At 38.7% G+C, this 26,490-nt stretch overlaps 2 protein-coding genes across 3 annotated transcripts; one reads left to right on the top strand and one right to left on the bottom strand.

Moving 5' to 3' along the window:
- The first annotated feature begins 268 nt into the window (after positions 1-268).
- Positions 269-1,593, top strand: LOC147524365 (uncharacterized). The gene is made up of 2 exons (XM_086563257.1): positions 269-1,090; positions 1,203-1,593. The coding sequence occupies exons 1-2, from the start codon at positions 306-308 to the stop codon at positions 1,387-1,389; spliced, it is 972 nt and encodes a 323-aa protein (XP_086419383.1). The 5' UTR covers positions 269-305; the 3' UTR covers positions 1,390-1,593.
- A 2,340-nt stretch (positions 1,594-3,933) lies between these two features.
- On the bottom strand, positions 3,934-6,091 carry LOC147524364 (large ribosomal subunit protein eL43z). Of its 2 annotated transcripts, none has more exons than XM_086603009.1 (5): positions 5,805-6,091; positions 5,033-5,072; positions 4,528-4,616; positions 4,336-4,418; positions 3,934-4,216 (listed from the first exon to the last, which is right to left on the bottom strand). In XM_086603009.1, exons 1-5 carry the CDS (start codon positions 5,805-5,807, stop codon positions 4,153-4,155), a joined length of 279 nt encoding a protein of 92 aa, XP_086459135.1. In that variant the 5' UTR covers positions 5,808-6,091; the 3' UTR covers positions 3,934-4,152. The 2 variants fall into 2 exon arrangements, with proteins under 2 accessions (XP_086459135.1, XP_086459129.1); XM_086603003.1 differs by having other exon boundaries at positions 5,033-5,097; positions 5,805-5,892.
- Positions 6,092-26,490: the final 20,399 nt, after the last annotated feature.

The raw sequence follows: 26,490 nt of genomic DNA, 5'->3' as shown, positions 1-26,490 counted from the left end.
TTTTTATACCCCTTAACCCGAACCGGTTCGTAGGATTCAAATATAGCACGGTTCCCTCTCACTCAAACCGTTGCGTCTCTCTTTTCAAATATTTAGTTACATCATCAAAAGCCAACGCGCCTTTTCCAACAGACATGGCACCCCTAACTCAGCCCTTCCAAACGTTGCTTCCTTCCGAAAAGCCACTTTCGAAACAACACCAAATTTTATATTAAATGACACCATACATATCCTCATTTTCCCACCACCATCTTTCACTGCTGCTAGTCCATATTTTCTATCTCCGGCGCGTAACTTTAATAACCATGGGTTTCCATCTTTCTACCGCGGAGTTGATCTCCTTTCACGCCATTGACCGTGAGTTGTTCCATCGTTTGGTTATCACCTTGCATCGCAATCCTCGTCAGGTTATGGAAGTCATCGCATTGTGGGTGTGGCTTGAAGCTGTTGGCTACCCCAGCATAATAGGAAGAATGGGCTCATTACCGGATGTTGTTGTTATTGCTTTATTTGAAGAAGGGCTTACTTGCTTATATCACATTGAATCGAATAGTCCTCCTAATCCTATGCACGACAATATTCGGCTAACTGCTAATCTGATGAGGGATCACTTTATATCCTTACAGGTTTTGTATAACAACAGGGTTCGAGGTCGGAACGTGATTTCTAGGACTGTGAACGAGATCTTTACCAGAGCATTTGAAGACATTGTGCAAGAAGCGGCAAGAGCGCTCAATACTGGTAATACGGATTGGACTAGTTCTACTAAGGTTCAGACCACGACTGATGGATATTTTAGTATTGTGGAAAATGGACAGACGAGCCAGGTCGTATCGCCTCCCGCCTATGTTGGACTCAGCGCTGGTTACCATCCCTTGATCAACTATGGAAATGATTATATGCTTCCAAATCTTGGGTTAAACGGTACAGAGGTGCAAGGACATTTTGAAATGGGGGAATCTTCCAACCAAGGTGCACAATCTCATGCTGTGGTTAAGCATGCGCTATTGGATGAGGATAGGACACTGTTCCTCACATTTACGCGCGGATATCCAACTACTGGAGAAGAAATACTTGATTTTTTCCAGAGGTAATAATATCATTTGTGCATCATCTACATCGGCATCAATATTTCTATATATGATATCATGTACATTATAAATTGATAGTCATTTTGAATACTGTTGTATTTTGTATTGTAGGACTTATGGAAATGTAGTTGAATCAGTTCAGATGGGAGAGACGGCTCCCACTGTCCAGCCTCTTTATGCGTATATCGTATTTCACTCTGCATCGACGCTTGTTGCGATTCTTGACGGCAATGAAGCTGTGATGTTTGTTGTCAATGGAAAGCAGGTTTGGGGCAGGCGTGATGTTACAAGTGGCTGATTGCGCGCATGGGAGTGGTGAGAATAAATGAGTTTTAAGGAAGATTAATTCCTAAATAACTCGTAGTCATGGTGGTCATCCATGTTATCTTTAAACTTATTTATGTCAATTTCAGTTCGTAGTAACTAGTAAGGGAAGGCATGGAATAGTCCTTCTATGGTTAATAAAAAGTGGATGCTTATTACTATTTCTTTTTCGTTTTATGATTGAAATTGCCTGAACTTCGTTTTTTGATACATTATAATAGTTTCCGACCAATTTACATCTTACCCAGCATACATCTGAATAGGGACAGGAAGACGTACACATTTCTTCCGACTAGGCTTTACTTTTAACCCAAAACCATGTATTTGCCCCTCCCCCTACCGCCATTTATGGATGTTGCCGCTTTCTTTGCAGTGGATAGCGTAGGGTGGTATGACTATGAGAAAGAACACTTTTTGCTGCTGGGTTAAATTCTTAAAAACCCAAATGTAGGGTAATCAGAACCCATATGCTGGCTGGCTCTCACTGAAGCAGGACAAAACTCTAGTACGCCGCCTGACCGTCTCATCAACCAGTTTATAATAACGTAGCATTGTAGCAATATTGTTAAGTTGCAAAAAAATATATAAATGAACACGTCACTTCATTAATAATGATTAGACTTAATTACTTGGATGGTTATCATGTTAATTGCCACATTGGTAAGGTTAGTGATCAAGAAAAATGATTTGTGAAAGGGAATATAAACATTAAACCGTATAGCATATACAGAGCTTTGTTAAATAGAGGTTCAGTTAAACTACTTTACCTATGTCAACTCTGCGCCATGCCATCGTCTGCTAAACATAGCACATTAGTATTAATCTCTCGTATTGATCACCTTTTCTGATTAGTTTTGGAACAGAATTACATCATTGATCGCATTGCTGTCCTCATGCCAAACTAACATGGTTCAGCATTAGACAGTTTGTATGAAAATTAAGCAATTTTTTTCACATTTTTTCAAAAGTATCCAAACTCACGCATTTGATTTTGTAACATGTAAGTTTATATTTGGGTGAAGAGTGAAGTAACCAAGTCAAGCAAGACGAGTCCTTCAGAGGATAGACGTTTATCTTCGAAAGATGATATGATTAATTATTACTAGGTATTTGTATTTTCCCTATTTTTAAGCATTGTTTGTAAATTAATTGATTAATTATTACTTAGGTATTTGTATATTCCCTATTTTTAAGCATTGTTTGTAAATTAATTGAAGGCAAAAGTCTACTAAATGACATGATGTAATTTTCATAATGAAGTGATGCACGTTGTTGCAGTATCATACGTGAATCAAAATTCAAGAAAACTCAGTATGAATAGCAAAATAAAATGCCAATCCCCAACGTGTGATAATAACCACGTCTGAACGACAGCCTTGATCTGTAGTTAATTAACAATATCCACGTCCTCCTAAGCAAAATGTCACCACAGAACAAAGCTAGATCAAGGAAAAGCATATGGAGGAAGGATTCAACTTCTAAAACCCAGCCATTGAGCCCCAAGGAGGAATGAATTACTCGACTTTCTAACCCAGCCATTGAGACCTACGAGTAAACCTTGCAACATTTGCTTACGTTGATACATTTGGTTAGTTGACCCAGTTCAGCGAAACTAACTAGAGGCAAGACCTAAAGTACGATATTTAAGCCCCATAACAAGTGAGAACTGAAGATGTACACACTCAAAAATACCAAACCAAACCAAACCTAAATATGCTCTTTGCACGCTGAACAACTAAAACCAATAGGTGAATCATTCACACGGTTAAATCAAATGAGTCAATCCATATGGCACTTCATGAAATCAAATGAGCACTTCATGAAAAAGCAGTGTAACCTTCCAATACTTCCAAGTCTGGAGAACATCATACAACAATAATGTGCCCATAGTACAAAATATCAAGATATGGCAAAATATCAATTCCTAATTTATAAATATATATCGTAGATATATCTTTCTCTTTAAAGATATTTGACATTGTTTCATATACTAATATCATAAATATATCTAAAATATCGATAAATATCATAAATATTTCTTAATAAATCATAATATATAATTTATATTTATTTAAAATATAATGATAAATATTAAATAAAATTATTACCTACACAAAATATCACTAAATATCCCCAAATATCACTAAATATTCCTAAATAATCACAATTATCATAAATATCATTGAAATATCATCAACATTGCAGCCATATATATCTTTAAATATATCATGATATTTATATATCTTTTCTTGAAATCTCAATATATATCACAATATATAGTAATATATCACGATATTTTGTACTATAGATGTGCCTCCTGAATAAATTTATTGATAAACTAATTATGACACAAATAAGATAACCTAAAACAATGCACCAAACATACCATATGCAGCCAGCGAATGAACCAAAAAAATACTTTCACAATCCTACTATTAAAACATCCAAATCCATATTCAGAATAATAGGAAACAATATATCTCTACCACCAGTAAAATGACACTGACCACATGTCAAATAATCCAAAAAACAACTCTTACAATTAATAATACCCACCAACAGCAGTTCAATAGGGTTATATCAACGTTGATCTTTAACAAAATAACGCTTTTACTTGATCTGCAAGTCTGGTAATTGGCTAAATCAAGCTAGTCTTATAGCAACCAAAAACAAAATAGCAAAACTAATTAAAACAAGGAATCTCAAATCATAGTGTAACCAAATGGTCCAATAAGATTTATCCCTCTGTCTGCTCCCTCAACCTCCGGATTGTACTCCTGACAGTTACAGCACTGGCCGTGCTGCACAAGCAATAAAGCAACAAAATTGAGTAAAAATTATGAAAGAAGACAGAGTCTTACTGTTGGTGATTATGCTACGAAAAAAATGACATTACAATAATATAAAGAAGGATACTTACTTCAAAGTGTAAGCTCCGCCAGCCTTAACCTTGCCACAGTCCTTGCAACCCCAGATTCCAACAGCTTTTCTCTTCACAGCGTACTGGAATGTGGCACATCCGTTAGACCAAGAAGTACATACATGACATCAAGACTACAAAAAATTGGCATGGGAATGATCAAGAGTCGAGAGGTACAGAGGGCAAACTTACCTTGCCGCAAAACTCACAGAAGTACTTTGCATGCTGACTAACTTCCATCTTCTTAATCTGCTTTCGCAAACTTGCGCCATAACGGGTACCTGCAAAGAAATTTAGCTTGGCATCAACACCCTTGAGCAAGATAGGAGTACAAAAACAAAAAACAACCCTCGAGAACTTTGAACTCTAAATCACATGCAACCCCCAATTCATGATTCTGTACTACATGATGTAAGCTAAACATTCAATTTCAAGCCAATTTAAACATTAAACTCAGTTGCATTCCATAATTTAAAACATTTTTCAATCATGAAAATTGTTCAAATTAACACAACATTCATTTAGAGTAATTTTCGGTTGTGCAGCTTCTATAAACTAGGCAGTTAAGAGATAACTAGTAAAATTGATGGTGCACCGTATTATGAACAGTAAGTTGCGTCAGTGAAAAAGTCTGATGAACAGGGTAAGATATTAACATGGAATGATGAGATTTTGTTTAGCAATAGTGGGTACTTACCATATTTCCCAACGATACCAGCCTTCTTTGTCCGCTTAGTCTGCACCCCAAACAAATGCATCAAACTACAGAAATATCACCACATAGAAAAAAACAAAAAACAAAACAGTCGTAATATATTTTACACAGAATGAGCCAGGTATAATATCATCTTTCTAGAAAAATGTTTTATCAACCAGGAAGAACATTAAATTTCAATACTCCTACATAGAAAACTAGTATGACATGAGTTGGGTTCCTTTCAGAATCACTGACGCATGCACCATATATATGGGGGGATCCACTGATTTCAATATTTCAACTTTCAAATGTGTTCAACATTTTTCTCTATTTCTCTACCATCATGTTCCAAATGAAAAGAATTTTAATCCTTACTCTCGTAAAATGAACTCACAAGTACAATACAACACAGTCAACATAGCAAAAATATTAGGTTGATCACTATGATGGTAAAGAGACACAATCCAAACTCATCTGATTTCACTATCCTTACATGTAATGCTATTATCATGCAAGTTAAATTTCTTCAAAAATCACATGTGCAGACATTTTCACTGAAAAACTTGTTACACAAACACAATCAAGCTTATTCCATTCAGTAGTACTTCAAACATATAAACAAATCAAATTTAATAAAACCTAGTACCCCATTTCATGTCCAATCAAATCAAGTCAGCATCTTTACATGTTTTTCACAACGCAAATGAAAAACAAATATAACACCTAAACAGAATCCGAAAACCCGTCTATAAGAGAGAAAAAGGTAACTGACCATTGTTGGAGATGGAGGCTAGTTTTTATTTTTCACTTCTGCTGCAGAGTTTTGTTTTTTGGTTGAAAAGGAAAACCCTAATTTTCTTTCTTTAAGCTTTTATAAACATCATCATCAGTGTGTTGGAAAACTAGGGTTTCTTTTTAGGTGGGATTACTGAAAAGTCCTCCGTGTAAGTGTTAATTGACGAAACTGACTCGCCCAAAGCCCAACTCAAATAGCTATGGACTAGACTTCTTATGGCTATGGGTCAGGCTCAGTTCTAGCGTGGCCATGTTGTTGTAACCATTGATCGCTGAATGCCCACAAATAAACAAATAAGGGCCGTTTGGCAACGATTAGGATAAGATTATTTTATGACACTAGCAAACAGCACGTGTTATGTACATGAGCAAAAAATATTTAGAATATGTAGAGTCCATAATTATGACACTAGCAAACAACACAGTTTTTCTCTCTTTTTATATTTTTTAATTATTTTATTCTAGTGAAGTCTACAGAAGAGATAAAAAAAACTAAAAATAACAAAAAAAATAAAAAATAATGTATGGACACTATTATACCTGGCCCACGGTTTTTATCTTTAAGACTTAAACATTCAAATATTTACCATTATGCCATCAGTTTTGGTTTTTTTTAGTCTTTGAAAATCAGATAATTACCATTTTGCCCCTATGACGGACACAAATGTAACACTAAAACACTATTTCTCCTACCCATATTTTTCTAATATAGTAAGATATAATCTATAATGAGTCCTATAATTATTTTTAGACTTAAAAAAAAATTGTTTGGTAAAAATATTTAGAAACTATTATATGATAATTCATTAAAATATTTTAAAAAAAAAAATAGCTTAAAGAATGAGAAACAAAATTTATAGAGTTTTATATATAAACGAGTTCCCATATTTTAATTCTTTCTGGTTTTTGACATTTTCTGTTTCCACTTTCGGTGTAGCCATATCATCAAAAATTAATTTGTATTTGATCGTTTGGTATAATTTATTCCGTAAAAGTTTACCTCAAAAATATCTACAATAGAATTGATTTTAAAAACATAATTTTTTCTACTAGTAATGGTTGCCAAACGGCCCCTAACTTTGTACTAAAATCCAATAATCCAACATCGACATTGCATTTATACGTATCTGAGTTGCTGGATTGAAGTTAAAACTCTCTCTCTCTCTGTGTGATTTTCTTTTTTGGGTTTTGCTTACAACTCTTCATTGCGTCGCCATGCATTTTTATAGTCCAATCCAATTTTGTAATTGTATTGTTTTTGTTTTTGTTTTTTTGGTTTTGCTTACAACCCTTCATTAGTTAATTAGTCTAGATTTAGTCACCAGCGCTGAAGCATTAGTTGCAAATAAATCTAGACATGTTTAACCAGCTCTGTATAAACCCAAAACACCTAAAGTTTAGCCAGCTCTGAGCTCTAATCATATGTTGTTTAAAACATAAGCGTAACTGGTTGACAACTTTCAAACATAGTGCCCAAGGTTCAGCCAAAATTGTTTGTGGCATGTAGAATAAGAGTCGACAACACATAAATATACATGCCACTAGCATCTTGAAGTACACAACCAATTCTCAGGTGGTAAAAAACATTAATATTTAATACTCGAGGGAATTCCCATCTGTGGTCTTTGTTCATCAAGCACTTGAAATACTAGTTGATCCAATTTAATAACATATGACGTACATAATTAAAACTGGCCTAGTACCTTGAAATCGAGTGTCATTCCGAGCAATCCAGATATGCTACATAACATAAGCCCGACCACCATAGAGAGTTAGTTGAAAAACCACATCACATCTTATTGAGCGCCTTTAGCACTATCTCATACCACATTTAAACTCCAAGTTGAAAGAATCACACATGTTGACGGTAGATGTTTGCTAGTTTACTGGACAACAATATGATGATTTGTGTGATAGGGAATGGTTGTACTCTTCTTGGGATAAGAGTTGCCTACGTATCAAGTTTCTTGGGATAAACTTGAATCAAGTTCGACGTAGCTCATCTCTCTCTACATATAGATGTTTGAGCTGACTTTCCTTATTTGCTCTAGGCTGTTACGAAGTGTAGATCCACCTTGTGTGCTAGCTTGATGATTCGCCATTATTCTAATGTTACAAAGTAAATGACTCCTTGATTGTTGCATTGACTGAGCTCCAGGATTGCGCTAGATGATTTGCTTCCATATATGGCTGTAACTGATGATGGGACGACTTGGGTTTGGGACGTTTGGTACATTCTGATGGATTGGTACGAGCTAATGGAGTACGACCTGGTGTGTGGACACGTGTACTGTAGTGTAGAACGGAAGGTACTTACACAGCCCCCTTTATTTGATCCGTTCTTTGGACAGCTGTGATGTAAAAAGGAAGGGTAAAATAAAGTTTTCTCAAAACATGTGTTGGACAACTGGTAGGTTTTATTGACTTTTGAAATTTTTGCGGGAACTGTTGGGCTAGATTCGTGGGCCTATAATCACAACGATTTGTGGGCGAGTGATGATTGTGTTATGTGGGAACACGAAACGTTTTATATTCTCTCAAGGTTTTGGGCATGTAAGGATATGTGAAAGGTTTCACCTGTTCATTCTTCACGCAAAAGAGAAAAAATATCAGAGCTAAAGAAAGGAAAAAAAAAAAACTTTCCCTTCCTTTGCTATCAGGTGCGTTTTTTTGAACTCTTATTTAAAACAAATTTGATATTTTCTTCTTCTTTTGGTTTTGCAATGTCTATGACTAGTGATAGTTTAAGTGGTGAAGTTGAGATAAATGAGTGGAGAGAGAGAACAGTAAGTGCTGAAGAAGTTGAAGATAGGGTTTGTAGTGGGGATGAGTCTTCATCATTGGAGACGATGACTGATGATGTGAGGAGGCCTAGGTCGAAGGATTGTTATGCTTCTTTGAGGGGTGAGTTTGGTTGGGTGGAGGCCGACCTGGCCATGTACGACCTGAGTGGGGAGAGGAACTTGTATAGTAGTAACTACGTTTCTTAGGGTGGAGGAGTAGTAGTTTGTTATGGGCAGTTGAAGGCTGTGATAAGGTTGCCTTTTTCCCGTCTTACTGTGGAGGTGTTGAATTTTTTGGGAAAAGCCCCTTGTCACTTCGTAGGGAACAGTTGGAGGATTTTTCATGCGTTAGATTTGTTGAATGAGAGGGGCTATAACATCTGCTTATCAGATGTGTTGGAGCATTTCACTGTGAAGAGGTCGGTTGCTCTAAACTTCGGTTTTCATGTCGGGAAGGGGAAGTCTCCTGTTACTAAGGGAGTGAGTAATGAGAATTGGGGGCGTAGGCCGTTGTTGATTGTGGGTAGATATTGTCCTTCTGGTTGGGAGTTGAACACTCGTGTTGTATAGTTGGATGGTAGGTCGTTTGTTCTAGGTCGTACTGTGTGTTATGGTATATTATACTTTGGACGTTCTGACTTATTTGTTTTGTTTGTGCAGAGGTTAATATTCGTGGTCGTACTGAGACCAGTGTTATAGAAATGTTTGCTTGTTTGAGCTGGGAGGAGAAATGAGCTTTGTTGGGGGAGGTTGTGCATTATTTAAAGAGACGTGGAGGAGAGAAAATCAACCGTAAAAAATTGGAGCAAAAGAAGAGAGCTCGCAAGGCTATTGTTGATATCTTTTATTCTAGCTCGGATCCTACAATGGAGAGGGAGAGCCAAAGGAAGGCACCTGTTTATGGAGGGAGAATGGTTGGAGGGGCTACTGATAGCCGTTCTGCTTCACTAAGGACGGCTGGAGGAGCTGCTGAAAGCCGTTCTGCATCCAAACGCTCTAAGGTGGGTGATGGTGAATGTTCTGCATCCAAACGCTCTGAGGTGGGTTGTGAAAGTGTTGGTAGTAGTGCTGGTGGAAATGTTGGTGGAAGTGGTGATGCTCCCACTTCGTTTCGGAGGCCTAATCTGAAAAGGCGCTCCGAAGTGGTTGAGACGAAGGGGGCAAAGAGGTCCCGTACTGAGTCTGAAGAACGACCTGGTGCTTGTGAAGGTCATACTTCTTCAGGTCGAGTACCTTTGAAGAAGATGAACTTGAGTGATTTGGTTGTTGATGTTGGGGTGGCTAAGGCCCGTGGTAAGAAGAAAGTTGGGGATTTTGAGCCAGCTGCCCAAAAATGTCAGGGGTCGGAGAGTGCGGCCCCAGGTGACAAGAGTAGAGATGACATTCTGAGTAGGTTTGTCATGTATGAGGACCCTGCAAGTGGGCTGAGGAAGTTTGTGAAGAATGGGGACTATAGTTTTAAGTCCTCATTGGTGGCTGAAGGGTTGCTAAAGAGCATTGTTCTTGATAGAGATAGGCATAAGTTGGATTCTGGGAAAGGTTTGGATGTGCACCTGAAAGAGATGGATCGGTCACTGTGCTTTGTGAGTGCTCTATTGATCTGAGCTTGTTTTCTTTATGCTTTGTAAGTATTACTGATCTAACTTATTTTGTTGTTTGTTAGGTTCTGGCCATGTACAGGAAGTTGAGGGATATGGCAACCATCTCCGACCTGTACAAAAAGGAGTTGGATGCCGCCACGGAGGCCTATGACAAACTGGTGGCTGTGTAACAGGTGAAGAGGGCTGAGGTTGTCGGGCTGAGGGCTCAGGTGCACGATCTGGCTGGGAATGTGGCCTTGTTGCTACCTGCTCTTGATGCTTCAAAGCTAGAGACTCACCACTAGGCTGGTGAGTTCAAAAAGGCACAGGTCGTTGCTGAAAAAGCTCAGGCTGGGTATAAAGACCTGGTGGATTTGGTAGAGAGTGGGGTTGAGTATGTTCTGATTGGTGATTATATGGTAAGTACAACGCCCTAAAGAGATCTGTCGAAAGTGGGGCTGTAGTGGTAATTGGTGAAAGTACCACTGCAGATACTAGTAGACGATCTGATCTGCCCTCCGACCTAGGTGTTGTTCTAGTTGCCTCTCCTGATGATGTTGTCATAGATGTGTTGAAAGTGGTTGATGATCTGGCTAGCAGCTCTGCTACTGTAGAGGGCTGCGAGTTGGATCCTTTGAATGTTGAGCAAGTTTCCCATGTTGTGTAGTGCTGAGCTTCTCTGGTTTGAGTTTTTTTTTGTTTGCAGGTCTTTGAACAATATTTAAACATTTGTGTTTTTGCTACTGATAAACTATATTTTTTATGATGGGGATACTGAGGTCGGGTTCCCGGGATAATCTAGGGGCCTCTAGTATCTATCCAAATTTGTATTTAAGTAGCAATATTTAAATTACTTACTTGTTGAGATTGTGCTTGATGTTTGCATACATATGATTGCTTTTGCTATTTTTGATTTTTTGTATGACGACCTGTGTTCATAATTGATGAATTGTTGGACTTTGATAGGTCGTCTAGTTGTGACAGGTCATAGAGCATTCATGTATGACCTGATATTTTTGCGTAGTTGACACCTAGGCTTTATCATGCCCTTAGGTGTGTGTGCCGAGTCGTTCTTTCTTAGGGGAACTTCTTATTGATATAATTAGCCTTTGAACGGTCATTATAGTTGAGTCTAACCTAAACCATGTCGAGGTCATAAGATGGTTTAGGGTCCTTTTGGAGGACCCCTGGATTGTATTTGTCTGATAATTGGCCTCTGAGTGACAATTACAGCGGCACGAGCATTCTTTGTCTCTGATGGGAGCTCGCCATGTAAGATAAACTTAACAAATGGGCCTATCCAAGATTAACTGATCTTTTCTTCGGATGAGGGCTAGAAATCTGTGAGGCTGTTGACGCTTTCTTGTTGGTAGGCGGGCCTCTCTAAAATGTCAATGTAGATTGTGCTGAGGCAAACCTTTTGTGTCTTTGAGGCTAAGAAAGATAAACTGTCTGCATGTCTGTTATCTTCCCTGGGAATATGCTCTAATGAGAATGTTTTGAACGATCGGATGAGGTTACTGACGACCTAAGCATACTTTGCAAGGTTTGCTCCATTTGTGACATATTCCTTGGTGATCTGTTTGACTATTAGCTGTGAGTCACTGTAAGCTTTAAGCTTTAGGACTTGTAGTTGTTGTACCATGCGGAGGCCTGTGATCAATGCTTCGTACTCCGCTTCATTGTTAGACGTTATGAAATCGATCTTGATTGATTTTTGTAGCTAGGTGCCTTCTGGTGAAGTTAACACAGCCCCCAGTCCACTGCCGTTGTTGTTGCATGCTCCATCTATGTAGAGATGTCATGTGTCTGGGGTTGCTGGTTGATAGAGTGAAGTGATGGGCTCGGGTTCCTAGTTGATGTCTTCGACGGGGAAATTATTTGTAAGGAAGTCAGCAATGACCTGTCCTTTGTGAGACGTTCTGGGAACGAACTCAATGTGGTGCTCTCCGAGCTCTTCAGCCCATTTGGCCATTTGAGCCGTTTTGTTGTTGGAACTCAAAACTTGCTTGATGGGTACATCACTTATTACCTTAATGCTGTAGGCCTGAAAATAAGGACGGAATTTTCGAGCTGAGTATAACAGAGACAACATTGTTTTCTCCATTGCCGAGTAATGTTTCTCTGCATCGGCCAATGTCTTGCTTGTGAAGTAGACAGGCTTTTCGATTCCATCATTTTCACGAAAGAGGACGGAGCTGATTGCAAAGTCGGTAGTTGCAAGATAAAGTCCTAGCGTTTCTCCTTCTTCTAGTTTGGACAGGACGGGTGGAGTTGATAAATAAGCTTTCAGGTCGTTGAAAGCTTTTTGGCATTCGTCTGTCCATGTGAATGCTGCACCTTTTTTGAGTATTTGCAGGAATGGTCTGCACTTATCAGATGCCCGTGAGATGAATTTGTTGAGGGTTGAAACCATTCCAGATAACTTGTGGATTTGTTGCTTCGTAGTTGGCTCTGGTATGTCAAGGAGAGCTCGTATCTGCTCTAGGTTTGCTTCAATGCGTCTTTGTGAAACGAGGTAACCTAAGAACTTCCCTAAGGCTACTCCGAATACGCACTTAGCTGGGTTGAGCTTCATCTTGTTTTGGCGTGACCTTTCAAAGGCTTCTTGTAAGTGAGAAATGTGATCACCCGTCTTCTCGCTTTTAACCACTATGTCGTCTATGTAGACTTCCATGGTGTCACCTAGCAAGTCTTTGAATATTTTGGTGACCAGTCTTTGGTAGGTCGCACTGGCGTTCTTCAAGCCGAATGGTAGGACGTTATAACAAAATGTTCCTTGCTCAGTTATGAAGGACATCTTTTCTTGATCTTCCTCTGTAAGCGATATCTGATTATATCCGTTGTATGCGTCCATAAATGATAAAAGCTTGTGACCGCAGGTTTGATCTACCAGTATGTCGATTCTTGGTAGGGGGAAGCTGTCCTTTGGGCAGTGCTTGTTGACGTTGGTGAAGTATATGCAAAGTCGCACCTGGCCATTCTTCTTTGGAATGGCTACAATGTTTGCTAGCCAGATCGGATACTTGACCTCTCTGATGAATCCAATATTTTTTAGCTTTTCTATCTCTTCATTGATGGCCTTTTGAAATTTGAGTGCTAGTTTTCTAAGTCGTTGTTTGACAGGCTTGACAGTTTGATCTACATTTAACTTGTAGCAAGCGACCTGAGGGTCGATTCCTGGCATATCGATATACAACCAAGCAAAAGCATCTTTATTGAGATATAGGAATTTGACAAATTGCTCCTTGAGCTTGGGGTCTAAATCAGCCCCTACATAAACAAACTTTGGGTCATCATTTGTGCCCAGATTGACTTTTTCTCCTGGTTCTATTTGAGTTTGTTTTCCTTTGAGCTTGTCTGCTGCAGTTGATGGAGGGCTGGATGCTTGAGGATCTTGCTTCTTTGGGACGTCTTTGTCTTCAACGACCTGATGCTTGGGTAAGGTCGTTGTGCTGACGTGATTGCATCGGTGAGCTTCTAGTTGGTTGCTTCTGAGCTCCATGATGCCTCGGGGTCCAGGGAACCGCAGGACTTGGTGCAATGTTGATGGAATTGCTTGGATCTTGTGAATCCATTTGCGTCCTAGGATGGCAATGTAGGATGACTTGACATCAATTACACTGAAGCGTGTTGAAGTTTTCACCATGTCCTCTCTTTCCCCAATGGAGACTGGTAGGATGACCATCCAGGGGTCACAGACCGACCATAGAACCCTATTCAATAAGTGGAACGCATTAGCTGTCCGCTCTTAGGTTGGGCAGTAAGGGTCGGAGAAGGGCAATCACTCATTCTTAAAACCAAAGCATTCTTAAGACCAAAGAGTCGAAAGCGAAAAGGGGTAAAGCTCTCCATTCCTGGTTTCTCCTTTCTTTGGATTCTCCTAACCGCAAGAATCCTTAGAATGGGATTCCAACTCAGCACCCTTTGAGATTTTGAGAAGAGTTGCTCTTTGGAGAGCATAGTACGATGAAAGTTGTAAGCTGTGTTCGGGGGGGGGGGGGGAGTTATTGTCTATCGTTGCCCTCTATGGTAGAATCAATCGTGGGAGGCCTCGAGGCGCGGGTTTACCCCTGGCGGATGTCGGTTTTCTAGTCCGCTTATCTCCAGCTCGTGAACTTAACCGATACAAGTGGCGCTTCCGACTCTGTCGGTGCTTCAAACAATTTTGTCTTCTCCATATTACTATATCTCTAAAGTCAATAATTTTATATGAGGAACTACTGAACTTAATCACTTGCTGCCGTTACTCTTCAGTTTTCTGTTGAGGTTTATCCCGTAGAGGTACTCAAATTGGATCAGTGATCGATTTCTAGGTTTCGCAGTAAAGCTAATTGGTTACTTCCAATTAGGTAAATCAATAGTTCAAACCGCACTCAAAGGTAGGGCATTTCCCATTGAGATAGGAACTTCTATACCATAAACAATGGTATCTCCAATTATAGCCCCTCTGGGATGTAAAATATATCTCTTCTCACCATCCCCATAGTGTATGAGACAAATATATGCATTTCGATTAGGGTCGATTCTATGGTTACGATTCTACCGATATATGTCTTTTTCATTCCGTTGAAAATCGATTTTACGGTATAGACGCTTATGACCTCCCCTTCTTCTATGCCTTGCGTAATGATTCCTCCGCATTACGACCTTTACCACAATGACGTCCCCATAGATCAAATTATTTCGTGGATTGGATTTCACTTGATTGCCGACGGATCCATTCATTATGGGCTCGGGGTAGAAGTTTTGTATAAATGTATCGCCGTGTTATTAAGTATTTTAATTTAAGTTCTTTTCTTTCTAAGAGGTGGAATATAATAACCGGTTGAGCGTAATGATCATCGCGTCAGAATGCATTGTATGTCCCATAATAGGTCCCATTCTTCTACCCTTTTCGGGAGTCGATGACTATTCATAGCTATTACCTTAACACCAAAGAAGAGTTCGACCCAATGCTTTATTTCTGTCCTAGTTGATCTTGATTCGACATTTGAAGTATATTGATTGTTCCCCAATAACCAAATACTTTTGTTTGTAAAATACTGCATATTTGATTCCATCCATAAATCCATTTTCTTCCTTATGAGTTCCAAAGATCGATAAGAATTCTATTTCTTATTGTTCATATGTTATGGTATGAATATACCATACTAATTAGCTATGTATGGATGATGAGATTTCATTGATACTGAGCCAATTCCAATAGACGTATTGAACGTTCCGTTGGCGTGCATCCAAAAGGAATTGAACCTACTTAATTTGCCAATTATGAGTTGAGGCTTTAACCATTCAGCCATGGATGCGTAATCGGGATCGTCGTACATCGTGAATAACCAAATTCCAATTGAAATGAAATCCTTAGGAGGAATCAATGAAGCAGAAGCGAGTGAAACGACATCCATTAAAATCATGGATCTTGAATTGAGAGAGTTATTAAGAGATCAAGAATTCTCACTATTTCTTAGATTCGTGGACCAAATTCGATTCGTGGGATCTTTCACTCACATTTTTTCCACCAAGAGTGTTTTATGAAACTCTTTGACCCCGAATTTGGAGTATCCTACTTTCACGCGATTCACGGGGTTCAACAAGCAATCGATATTTCACGATCAAAGGTGTAGTACTTGCTTGTAGTAGTGGTCCTTATATATCGTACTAACAATCGAAATATGGTCGAAAAGAAAAATCTCTATTTGATGGGGCTTCTTCCTATATCTATGAATTCCATTAGACCCAGAAATGATACATTGGAAGAATCTTTTGGGTCTTCCAATATCAATAGGTTGATTGTTTCGCTCCTGTATCTTCCAAAAGGGAAAAATATCTCTGAGAGTTATTTCATGGATCCGACAGAGAGTACTTGGGTTCTCCCAATAACTAAAAAGTGTATCATGCCTGAATCTAACTAGGGTTCGCGGTGGTGGAGGAACCGGATAGGAAAAAAGAGGGATTATGGTTGTAAGATATCTAATGAAACCGTAGCTGGAATTGAGATCTCATTCAAAGAGAAAGATATCAAATATCTGGAGTCTCCTTTTGTATCCTATACGGATGATCCGATCCGCAAGGACCATTATTGGGAATTGTTTGATCATCTTTCTCGGAGGAAGAAGCGAAACATAATTAACTTGAATTCAGGACAGCTATTCGAAATCTTAGTGAAACACTGATTTGTTATCTAATGCCTGCTTTTCCTGAAAAAAGACCAATTGAAGTGGAAGGTTTCTTCAAACAACAAGGAGTTGGGTCAACTATTCAATCAAATGATATTGAACATGTTTCCCATCTCTTCTCGAGAAACAAGTGGGGTATATCTTTGCAAAATTGAGTTCAATTTCATATATGGCAATTCCGCCAAGATCTCTTCGTTAGTTGGGGGAAGAATACGCACGAATCGGATTTTTTAAGGAACGTATCGAGAGAGAATTGTATTTGGTTAGACAATGTGTGGTTGGTAAACAAGGATCGGTTTTTTAGCAAGGTACGGAATGTATCGTCAAATATGCAATATGATTCCACAAGATCTATTTTTCGCTCAAGTAACGGATTCTAGCCAATTGAAAGGATCTTCCGATCAATCCAGATCATTTTGATTCCATTAGTAATGAAGATTCGAATATCACACATTGATCAATCAAAGAGAGATTCAACAACTAAAAGAAAGATCGATTCTTTGGGATCCTTCCTTTCTTCAAACGAATCGAACGAGAGATAGAATCATATCGATTCGAAATGCCTTTATGGAGATTCATCAATGTTCCGCTATTCACGAGCGTGAGAAGCGGATGAATAATCATCTGCTACCGTAAGAAATCGAAGAATTTCTTGGGAATCCTACAAGATCAATTCGTTCTTTTTTTCTCGACGGATGGTCAACTTCTTCATCTGGTTCAATCCTACCGAGGGTCCACTAGAGATCAAAAATTGTTGAGGAAACAACAAGATTTTTCTTTTGTCCCTTCCGGAGATCGGAAAATAAAGAAATGGTTGATATATTCAAGATAATTACGTATTTACAAAGACCGTCTCAATTCATCCTTTTTCATCGATCCGGGATGTGATATGGTTCCGAAGGATGAACCGGATATGGACAGTTCAATAAGATTTCATTCTTAAACCAAAATTCATTTTTGATTTATTTCATCTATTCCATGACCGGAACGAGGGGAGGATACACGTTGCACCACGATTTTGAATCGAAGAGAGATTTCAAGAAATGGCGGATCTATTAATTCTATCAATAACCGAAGTCGGATCTAGTGTATCATAAAGGGATTTGCCTTTTCTATTGATTCCTACAGATTGGATAAAAAAAAAAAAAAAATTGAATGAGGTATTCAACTCCGGGGATGAATCGAAAAAGAAATCTTTATTGGTTCTACCTCCTATTTTTTTATGAAGAGAATGAATCTTTTATCGAAGGATCAGAAAAAAATTGGTCCGATCTCCTCATGGAATGCTTTGGAAGATCCAAAACCAAAAATAGTGGTATTTGCTAGCAACAACATAATGAAGGCAGTCAATCAATATAGATCGATCCAAAATCTGATTCAAATCCATGGATACATAAGAAATATATCGAATCAATTCTTTTTAATGAATAGATCCGATCGCAACTTCGAATATGGAATTCAAAGGGATCAAATAGGAAATGATACTCTGAATCATAGAACTATAATGAAATATATGATCAACCAACATTTATCGAATTTGAAAAAGAGTTAGAAGAAATGGTTCGATCCTCTTATTTCTCGAACCGAGAGATCCATGAATCGGGATCCTGATGCATATAGATACAAATGGTCTAATGGGACCAAGAATTTCCAGGAACATTTGGAACATTTCCTTTCGAAAGCGTAAGAGCCGTTTTCAAGTAGTGTTTGATCGATTACGTATTAATCAATATTCGATTGATTGGTCCGAGGTTGTCGACAAACAATATTTTTCTAAGTCACTTCGTTTCTTTTTGTCCAAGTCGCTTCCTTTTTTCTTTGTGAGTATCGGGAATATACCCATTCATAGGTCCGAGATCCACATCTATGAATTGAAAGGTCCGAATGATCAACTTTGCAATCAGTTGTTAGAATCAATAGGTGTTCAAATCGTTCATTTGAATAAATTGAAATCCTTCTTATTGGATGATCATGATACTTCCCAAAAATTGAAATTCTTGATCAATGGAGGAAGAATATCGCCTTTTTTGTTCAATAAGATACCAAAGTGGATGATTGACTCCTTCCATACTAGAAATAATCGCAGGAAATCTTTTGATAACACTGATTCCTATTTCTCAATGATATCCCACGATCGAGACAATTGGCTGAATCCCAAGAAACCATTTCATAGAAGTTCATTGATATCTTCTTTTTATAAAGCAAATAGACTTCGATTCTTGAATAATCCACATCATTTCTGGTTCTATTGTAACAAAAGATTCCCTTTTTATGTGGAAAAGGCCCATATCAATAATTATGATCTTACGTATGGACAATTCCTCAATATCTTGTTCATTCACAGCAAAATATTTTCTTTGTGCGTCGGTAAAAAAAAACATGTTTTTGGGGAGAGAGATACTATTTCACCAATCAAGTCGCATGTATCTAACATATTCATACCTAACGATTTTCCACAAAGTGGTGACGAAACATATAACTTGTACAAATTGATGACGTCTCCAATGGCATCAGTGCGGTCTCCACTAAACCTATAGAGTGTTGCATTTGATTCTATCATCACCCGAGTCTGGCAGGTGCATGTCCTTGTAAGTTTGATAGAAAAGTATGTCGCATGAGCTGCCTGGATCGATGAGGACTCTTTTGACTGTCCACCCGTTGATTTTGACGTGCACTACTAGGGTATCATTGTGGGGTAGGCACACCTTGTCTAGATCCTCCTCAGTGAATGAAATTGTTGTTGTTGTTGTAGGGTTATATACTAAAAGCATTACTTTTGTAATAACTCTAATTCTTTATATTTTGAATGAGAATCATATGGGCAGATGTTATGCATATTATATATGTTATTAGTTATATGCATGTGTCTAATACTTTATGTTGTAGATGATATGGTGTGTGGTGACACACAAAAGATCATATCATCAGTACCTTATAAAGTATAAGTAAACGTTCACAACCTAGATGGATTTAGACAAACCATTGGTACGGTTATAGTATAATATGGTATTAGTCTATCTTGACTATGGGATTACACTAGTACATTTTGTGTGTATTGAACAGGACCAAGTGAGGTTGTTTATCTTTATACTGACTATATAATAGAACAAACGCCTCTGTTATTATGGATGTTTATCCTCTTAATCCGGATATAATAACGGGCACTTACGTGCTTGTACATTGCTTTAAATCATCAATAAGTGAGATTCATTTGTGAATCAACAAACTCGATGGATTGGGTAATGACATTATATGTAAGGTGCGATGTTGATTATAGAAGGAATCCGTGTCCCACAAAAAGTCGGGCTGATGATGTCCTCTTGAGGAGCTCATAAGGATTGTCATGTAAACCCTACAGGTGGATTTGATCCGACATGACAATGAGGTTGAGTGGTACTACTCAAGGACATAAGAAGTTGATTAATGTAGTTGTCAATAACTTGACTTAATCAACGGGCATTCGATATCTTAAACATGGGGAGATTAACGAGCATATAATATGGAGCCCATAAATGCTGACACGTAATTTGGGATTAGGGCGGTAGTACAACAATGGCCTTTAGTGGAATAAGCCATTTGTTAACGGACTTGGGCCGTGTGCTCTGGGCGAACATGGGAAGCCCAAGCTCGTCAGGAAGCCCAACCCTAATTTCTCCTCATGGTCCCTGTTGTAGCCTATAAAAAGAAACCTCTTTCTCTGGCCGTTTTCTTCTAAGAGATCACTCAAGCAAAAACAGATCCAATTCGGTTCTAAGGTTGTGAGAGAGAGAGAGGCCATGTAAGAAAGAAGAGGTTGGAAGATAGTTGCCCACACAACGTCCACTCTGTGCATAGGAATACAACAGAAGATCAAGAGATTGCTGATTCTGGATTCTCAGAGTTATCACAGCTGATCTACAGGTATGTTTTCCAATCAAAAATTGTGAACACCATTAATTCCGATACGCATGGTTTTCATGATTTGTAGAAATTTATATTCTGAAATAACGGTTCCTACAGTTATTTGAGGGTTGGTGGGATTGATCACCTCAGCTTTGTGGGAGAGGTGATAGATTTCTTGAAGTGCTCCAACTCTTCGGCGCTTTTCCTGACCTGAGGTTTCGTCGTTGGAGGTGTCTGTAATCATGTTGATTACCTTTTCCTCATCATGGTCAGAGGAGTGTTGTCTCCTATTATGTCTCGACCGACCTGGTGATTTAGATTGTCAGACCATTCGGCTCCTGCTTATCTTGTTGGCAGCTCGCTCATGGTCAGCGGTTCGCTTCGTAAACGGCATCCAAAGATATGCCTAAGGTCATTTGTCTGGCGGCAGAACTCCTTCAATTTGCCTTTTTCCACTAAGTCTTGGAGGTAGTGCTTGAGGCTCCAATATTCATTGGTGTCATGATGATGGAGCTTGTGAAAATGGCAGTATGGACGTTCAGGTATAGCGATTACTTTGTTGATATTGGGCTTGAAGTATGGTGTTGTATATATCTTCTTCAGGATTTGGCTGGGTGTCCTGGAGAAGTTGGACAATTCCCTTTTTGTGTAAGAGGGCTTGTTAGAGCTGGAGCCCTTATTGTAATTGTTGCTATTGTTGTTGCTATTGTTGCCTGAATAGTGGTTGTTTTCTTTGGGTCCTCGTTTGTCGCTTACTGCGAGGACTTCTTTTCCTTTGCACTGGGCAAGCCATTCTTCATACTTGATGTATTTGTCAATTCTATGGTACAGGTCGTCTAAGCGTTCTGGTTTGTTACGCATCAGTGATCCTGCTAGGTCGGAGTCTTCTAGGAGAGCGTTGGTGAATGCTGAAGTTGCAAAACTATCCTTTAGGCATGGCTCCATTGAGAGGAGTTCCTTCTTGAAACGTCCTAGGAATATGCGGGTCGTTTCGCCATGAGCTTGCTTGAGCTGAAACTAAGAGTCCAGGTCGGCTTGCTTCTTTCTGTTATGGATGAATTCTGCTGCGAACGTCTCAGCTAGCTTGTTGAAGTTGCTAATTAAATCAGGAGTTAGTGTGTAGAACCATTCTAAAGCTCTGTCCTTCAGGCTGGCTGGGAAGAGCTTGCACTTCAGGTAGTCGTACTCCGAAGCACTGTAGAGAGTGAGAGTTTGGCTGAAACGAGCTACGTGCTGGCCTGGACACGAGCTACCGTCGTACATCAGGAACTTTGGTTGGATGAACTCTGAGGGTGGCTGCTTGTTCCTGATTTCAGTAGTGAATGGTGACACCTTGTATGTCTGGAGTATCTTCTGAGCGATCTGGAGTGTGCTAGCCTTGTCATTCGACTTCTCCAACCTTTGTGCGAAGTCTTCTAGCCTTTGATTGGTGGTGTTGGTGAGGGCTGTGACGACGTTGTTCTCCACTGCGTCTGGAGCGCCGTTGTTGGTGTTGGAGGTGGTGTGCTCGCGCATCACCTGGTTCTCTTGTTGAAGTGTTATGAATGACTCCTGTAGTGTCTTCATCTGATCTGCTAATACTTGTAGCTGTGCTTCCATGGTGGCTTGTTGTGACCAACTTCGTGGGCTTGAGAAAATGGTATCTGTGTTTTCTCAAGAGAACGAACCGGCAGACGGCGCCAATGTAGATGTTTGTTAGTTTACTGGATAACAACCTGATGATTTGTGTGATAGGGAATGGCTACACTCTTCTTGGGATAAGAGTTGCCTACGTATCAAGTTTCTTGGGGTAAACTTGAATCAAGCCTTACGTAGTTCATCTCTTTCTACTTATAGATGTTTGAGCTGACCTTCCTTATTTGCTCCACGTCGTTACGAAGTGTAGATCCACCTTATGTGCTATCTTGATGATTCACCATTATTCTGATGTTACAAAGTAAATGACTCCTTGATTGTTGCATTGACTGAGCTCCAGGATTACACTAGATGATTTGTTTCCATATATGGTTGTAACTGATGCTGGGACGACCTGGGTTTGGGACGTTATGATGGATTGGTACGAGCTGATGGAGTACAACCTGGTGTGTAGACATGTGTACTGTAGTGTAGAACAGAGGGTACTTACATTGACAATATGAATAAGAATTGTACCAAACCAAACAGCTCGACTGAAGTCACAATTGAAGAAAATGTGTGCTAAATTTCAGGATAATCTGAACACAACTGTGCACTGATCATTTACCTGAAAATGGTGAGATGCCAAATGTTCTGCTGTTGGGACGACACGTTGCAAGCACTACCACATGAAAAAACATATTTTATAAAGAAGTTGTAGCTTCCAAACTAACTTGAAGATAAAGTCTGACCTGAAAAGAGGCACCCCATCCGTTATTGATTAACTCCGAACATCCATTCTCTTGACAATGTAAGTTCCTGAAAAATGCCAATTCCTAGTAGGAGTGTCTTCACTATCATTATAAGGCAGTGGAACTTAGCAAAGTATCCTCGCAACTTCATCCAGACAGAATTGATTAATCAAGTCCCACTTCCACGATCTTGTAGTAGTATCGACGAAATCAACAACATATTGATAAGTCATAAGGACAACTCTCGGGCATATTCAAAAGCTTCAAGGAAGCAGGTAAGTCAGGAATCCATTTTTACTTCAAAGCATGAATGAAGAGGCCTTATTAACTTGCCATAATGAACCCGAAACAATGATTGGCCTTGTGCTGCAAATACGTCTCCACATTATCAAAGAACCGCTCTTAACTTTAGCTAGAAGGAAGGAATAAGCATGATATCACCTAGCCTTTTTTGCCCATGGTGAGGAAGGACCCATCAGATCCCAAGCCTTTTTGCAAGTAAGGCGTGATTCTGTAACTAGAGATTCTTGATACCTATGTCGCCCGTAGATTTAGGAATACATGTAAGCTTCCCAGAGAAATAATGTGTCTTATGTTCTGAAGGTCCTTGTTCTCACAGAAAACCTCTACGAATTGAATCAATTTGGTCAACAATTTTTCCGCCAAAACAAATATAACATATTAACATGTGTAGGCAATGCAGGGAGTACTGAATTGATTAAAGTCAACCTCCCTCCCTACGAATGGATTTTTTATTTTCAACGTGCAAGGTGTTTCTAGAATCTTTCAAGAAGAGGACTATACACACCAAGGTAGAGAGGCATACGTACTGCAAGTAGAAGGTATTTTGAAATTCCTTCACAAGTAATACATGGTGTATAATATGTGATTCATCTTGATTGATTGTTTGATCAGAATTCTTGCAATAATCACTTATTGATAGTGTTTTGTTCATCAAACAGACACTTCCCAAAAATGAGGCGATCATCAACACAAATAAGATGTAGTACAGGTTCACAGTAACAACCAAGCTTGCAGCCGTGAATTCTCCCTTCACTTTGTAACTTTAGAAAGTCGAGGGATAAAATTTCAGAACAAAGAATAAATAGGTAAGAGGACATGGGATCCTCTTGCTTAATCCCCCTCATAGGCTTTAAAAATCCATGAACAGGATCATTCAAAAGAATTAGATCCATAATTCTTTTGCACATAGCAAGAAAGACAAATTTAGCAAGTATGTTTTTTCGACAAGATTTTCCAAAACACACCAGTTAGGTCGGAAGTGATCTTGTTCGGATAAGATTGCGAAGGAGATGTTTGTTGGGGAGAGTTGAGACTAGACTTCAGTTTTGAAGTTGCCTACGTACCCAAAGATATTGCTTGGGATCAAGTCTCGATTGCATAGTTCTAGAGAATGACCAATGTTGGATTTTATATGTCGGATTGGTGATAGTTACTTCCTCGTTCTCCAATATTCCAATCGTGGGATGAAGTTGGAAAACTTGCTGGAGAACCGTCACACGATCTGAAGTTGATGGAAGTGAATCTTGAATGTAGACGAAGTTATGGAAGTTGTGGACGAAATTGTGGAAGTTGATTGATTTGGTCAAACAACTTCCTCGCAAATGTTCAAGACACGTGTTTAATTGAATAAACTTTGCGTTATGTGGGTAGGTATGCTATAAATTGGGTCTGAGCATGGGCTCTGAGTATGGGATTTTGGGGCTCTGAGCATGGGCTTTATTGTAGATAAGCTTGAGCTCGAGCATGGGCTCTAAGCATGGGCTTTTTGGGCTCTGAGCATGGGCTTTATTGTAGGTAGATAAGTAGGCTGGTTCTAAGCATGGGCTCTGAGTGTGGGTTTGTATTGAATTGGGTTTTTATTGGGCCACATTTGTGAGGGCCGGAACATCGCGCTCTCTTTGTTATATGGGCACGACCCGTGTGGCAAAGAAAATGTAATTGAATTTTTGGCATGTAGTAGGTTTTTTATTAAATTGATTAGTAAAGTAGAAGTGGTAAGCAAATATCTTAACAGTTGGATATTAAATTGATATGTAAAAATCAAAGTTGGTTGATAAAATGTAATTGTCAGTTTGGTAAATTGTGGGTAAGAAAAGATCACAGGATCGGCAATTTTTTTTTTTTTTTTTTTTTTTTTCAATATTGGCTAGTGATGGTAGTGTGGTAAATATAACAGGATTAAAGAAAAGAAAATGGTTTATTGGGCTTTGTTAATGGGCCTTTGGATTTTTGTTGATCGACTTTACTTAGAGGATCATCAAAAAAGAAATGAAAAAAAATAGCATATCTTTGGCGCATAAGTTCTAAGACGATTGTTTTGAAATCAGCAGCAATTCGATCCCAAAATTCAAAACTGGGGTTCGAAAAAATAGCAGATTGTTTTGAGAAGATTATTAGAAAAAATAACAGATTGTTCGAAAAAAAAAAAGCAGATTCAAAACCAGAGGCAATTCTGAGAAGATTGATGAAGACGCATTCGAAAAAATGATTGTTCGGATTTTCCAAATGAACTCATTCAGTGGTAAAAATCAAACCAGGCAATTCAAACCATTCGAATTGATCAAGATCGATTCAATTCAAACGAAATTCAATTTGAAGGGATTGGCAACTCATTAAGCGACAATTCAAAGTGATCGGCAGTACCAGCAACAATTCTATTCGAAAGGATTGGCGTGATGTTAGCGGCAATTCAATTTGAAGGGATTGGCAATACCATTAAGCAATTGAATTCAAAGGATCGGCAATGCATTACGAACAATTTTTCATAGTAGATTTTATAAGGGTTCGAGGTAGACTATGGACAAATCGGTGTAAGGATGGACAACATGATTGATCAGGCTATAAATTGATTGAATTAGGAATAAGTTTCCAACTAATTTGTATATAAAACTGATATGGCCAAGTATCAAACTGATTTGTATATTAACTTGAATAATACCCATCAGGAAACTAAAGTTCAAATTGAAGAAGGATCGGACTTGTCATATCATCAGGAGCAGCAAGATTGTATTGAGACCGAACCAATAAATTTTATTGTTTGTGAAACAAATAGAAACCTATTGGTTTACATTTCTTATGTGAGTCCTTGGATATAAAAAGAAAGCAAGTCGGCTCTTCATCAGTCATAAAACTGAGAGAGAAGAAAAACAAAAAAATAAAATAAACAAAGTTCTGATGTTATAATTCTTTCTCGTTCGTCTTGCTTAGTAAGGTTTGTATATGTGCACGTTGGAGACTCTAGTGCTTAACAAGGTGATTATGTGCTTGCGGGTTTGATCAATTGAATCGAGGTTTATGAAAAGGTTAGATTTTTATTTTGTTTAGTCTTTGACAGTAGGGTTTGATACTTTTCTTATCTTTTGACAATATTGAAATAGTTTGTTTAATGGAGAGGAATTATAACTTGAAGAGGAGATGGGGTGATAAAGGGGATTTTAATATGAATAGGATGGTGAAGGGTTTTGATGTAGATAGTTTGAGAGCAGCATATGATATTGGTGATGATATATCTATCGAGTATGTTAGAAGAGATATCGACCAAAAGTGTGGAAAGGACGAGATAATTTTATTGTTTTCACATTTTTGGCTTGGTTGTAGTGTTCCATTTCGAAAATCAGTTTCCAAGTTATTAGCTCGATGGAGATTACATCTTTTACAATTATCTCATGGCTATTAGGCTATCTTTGCCCGTGTAGCGAGGATTTGTAAGGTTTATCAAAGGAGTATGTCTTCAGACCTTTTGTTTGAGTTATTGAAGCCTATGCGGCAAAACAAGGCTTCTTTTAAAAGTTATGCGTTGAGATATCATAACCATCACAACCAGAATTATCGGTTTTATGGGATGCCTTCGAA

This window comes from Coptis chinensis, chromosome 1 (genome assembly GCF_015680905.1).
Source record: "Coptis chinensis isolate HL-2020 chromosome 1, ASM1568090v1, whole genome shotgun sequence".
Lineage (NCBI taxonomy): Eukaryota > Viridiplantae > Streptophyta > Magnoliopsida > Ranunculales > Ranunculaceae > Coptis > Coptis chinensis.
This window is presented reverse-complemented; position numbering and strand designations above follow the sequence as displayed.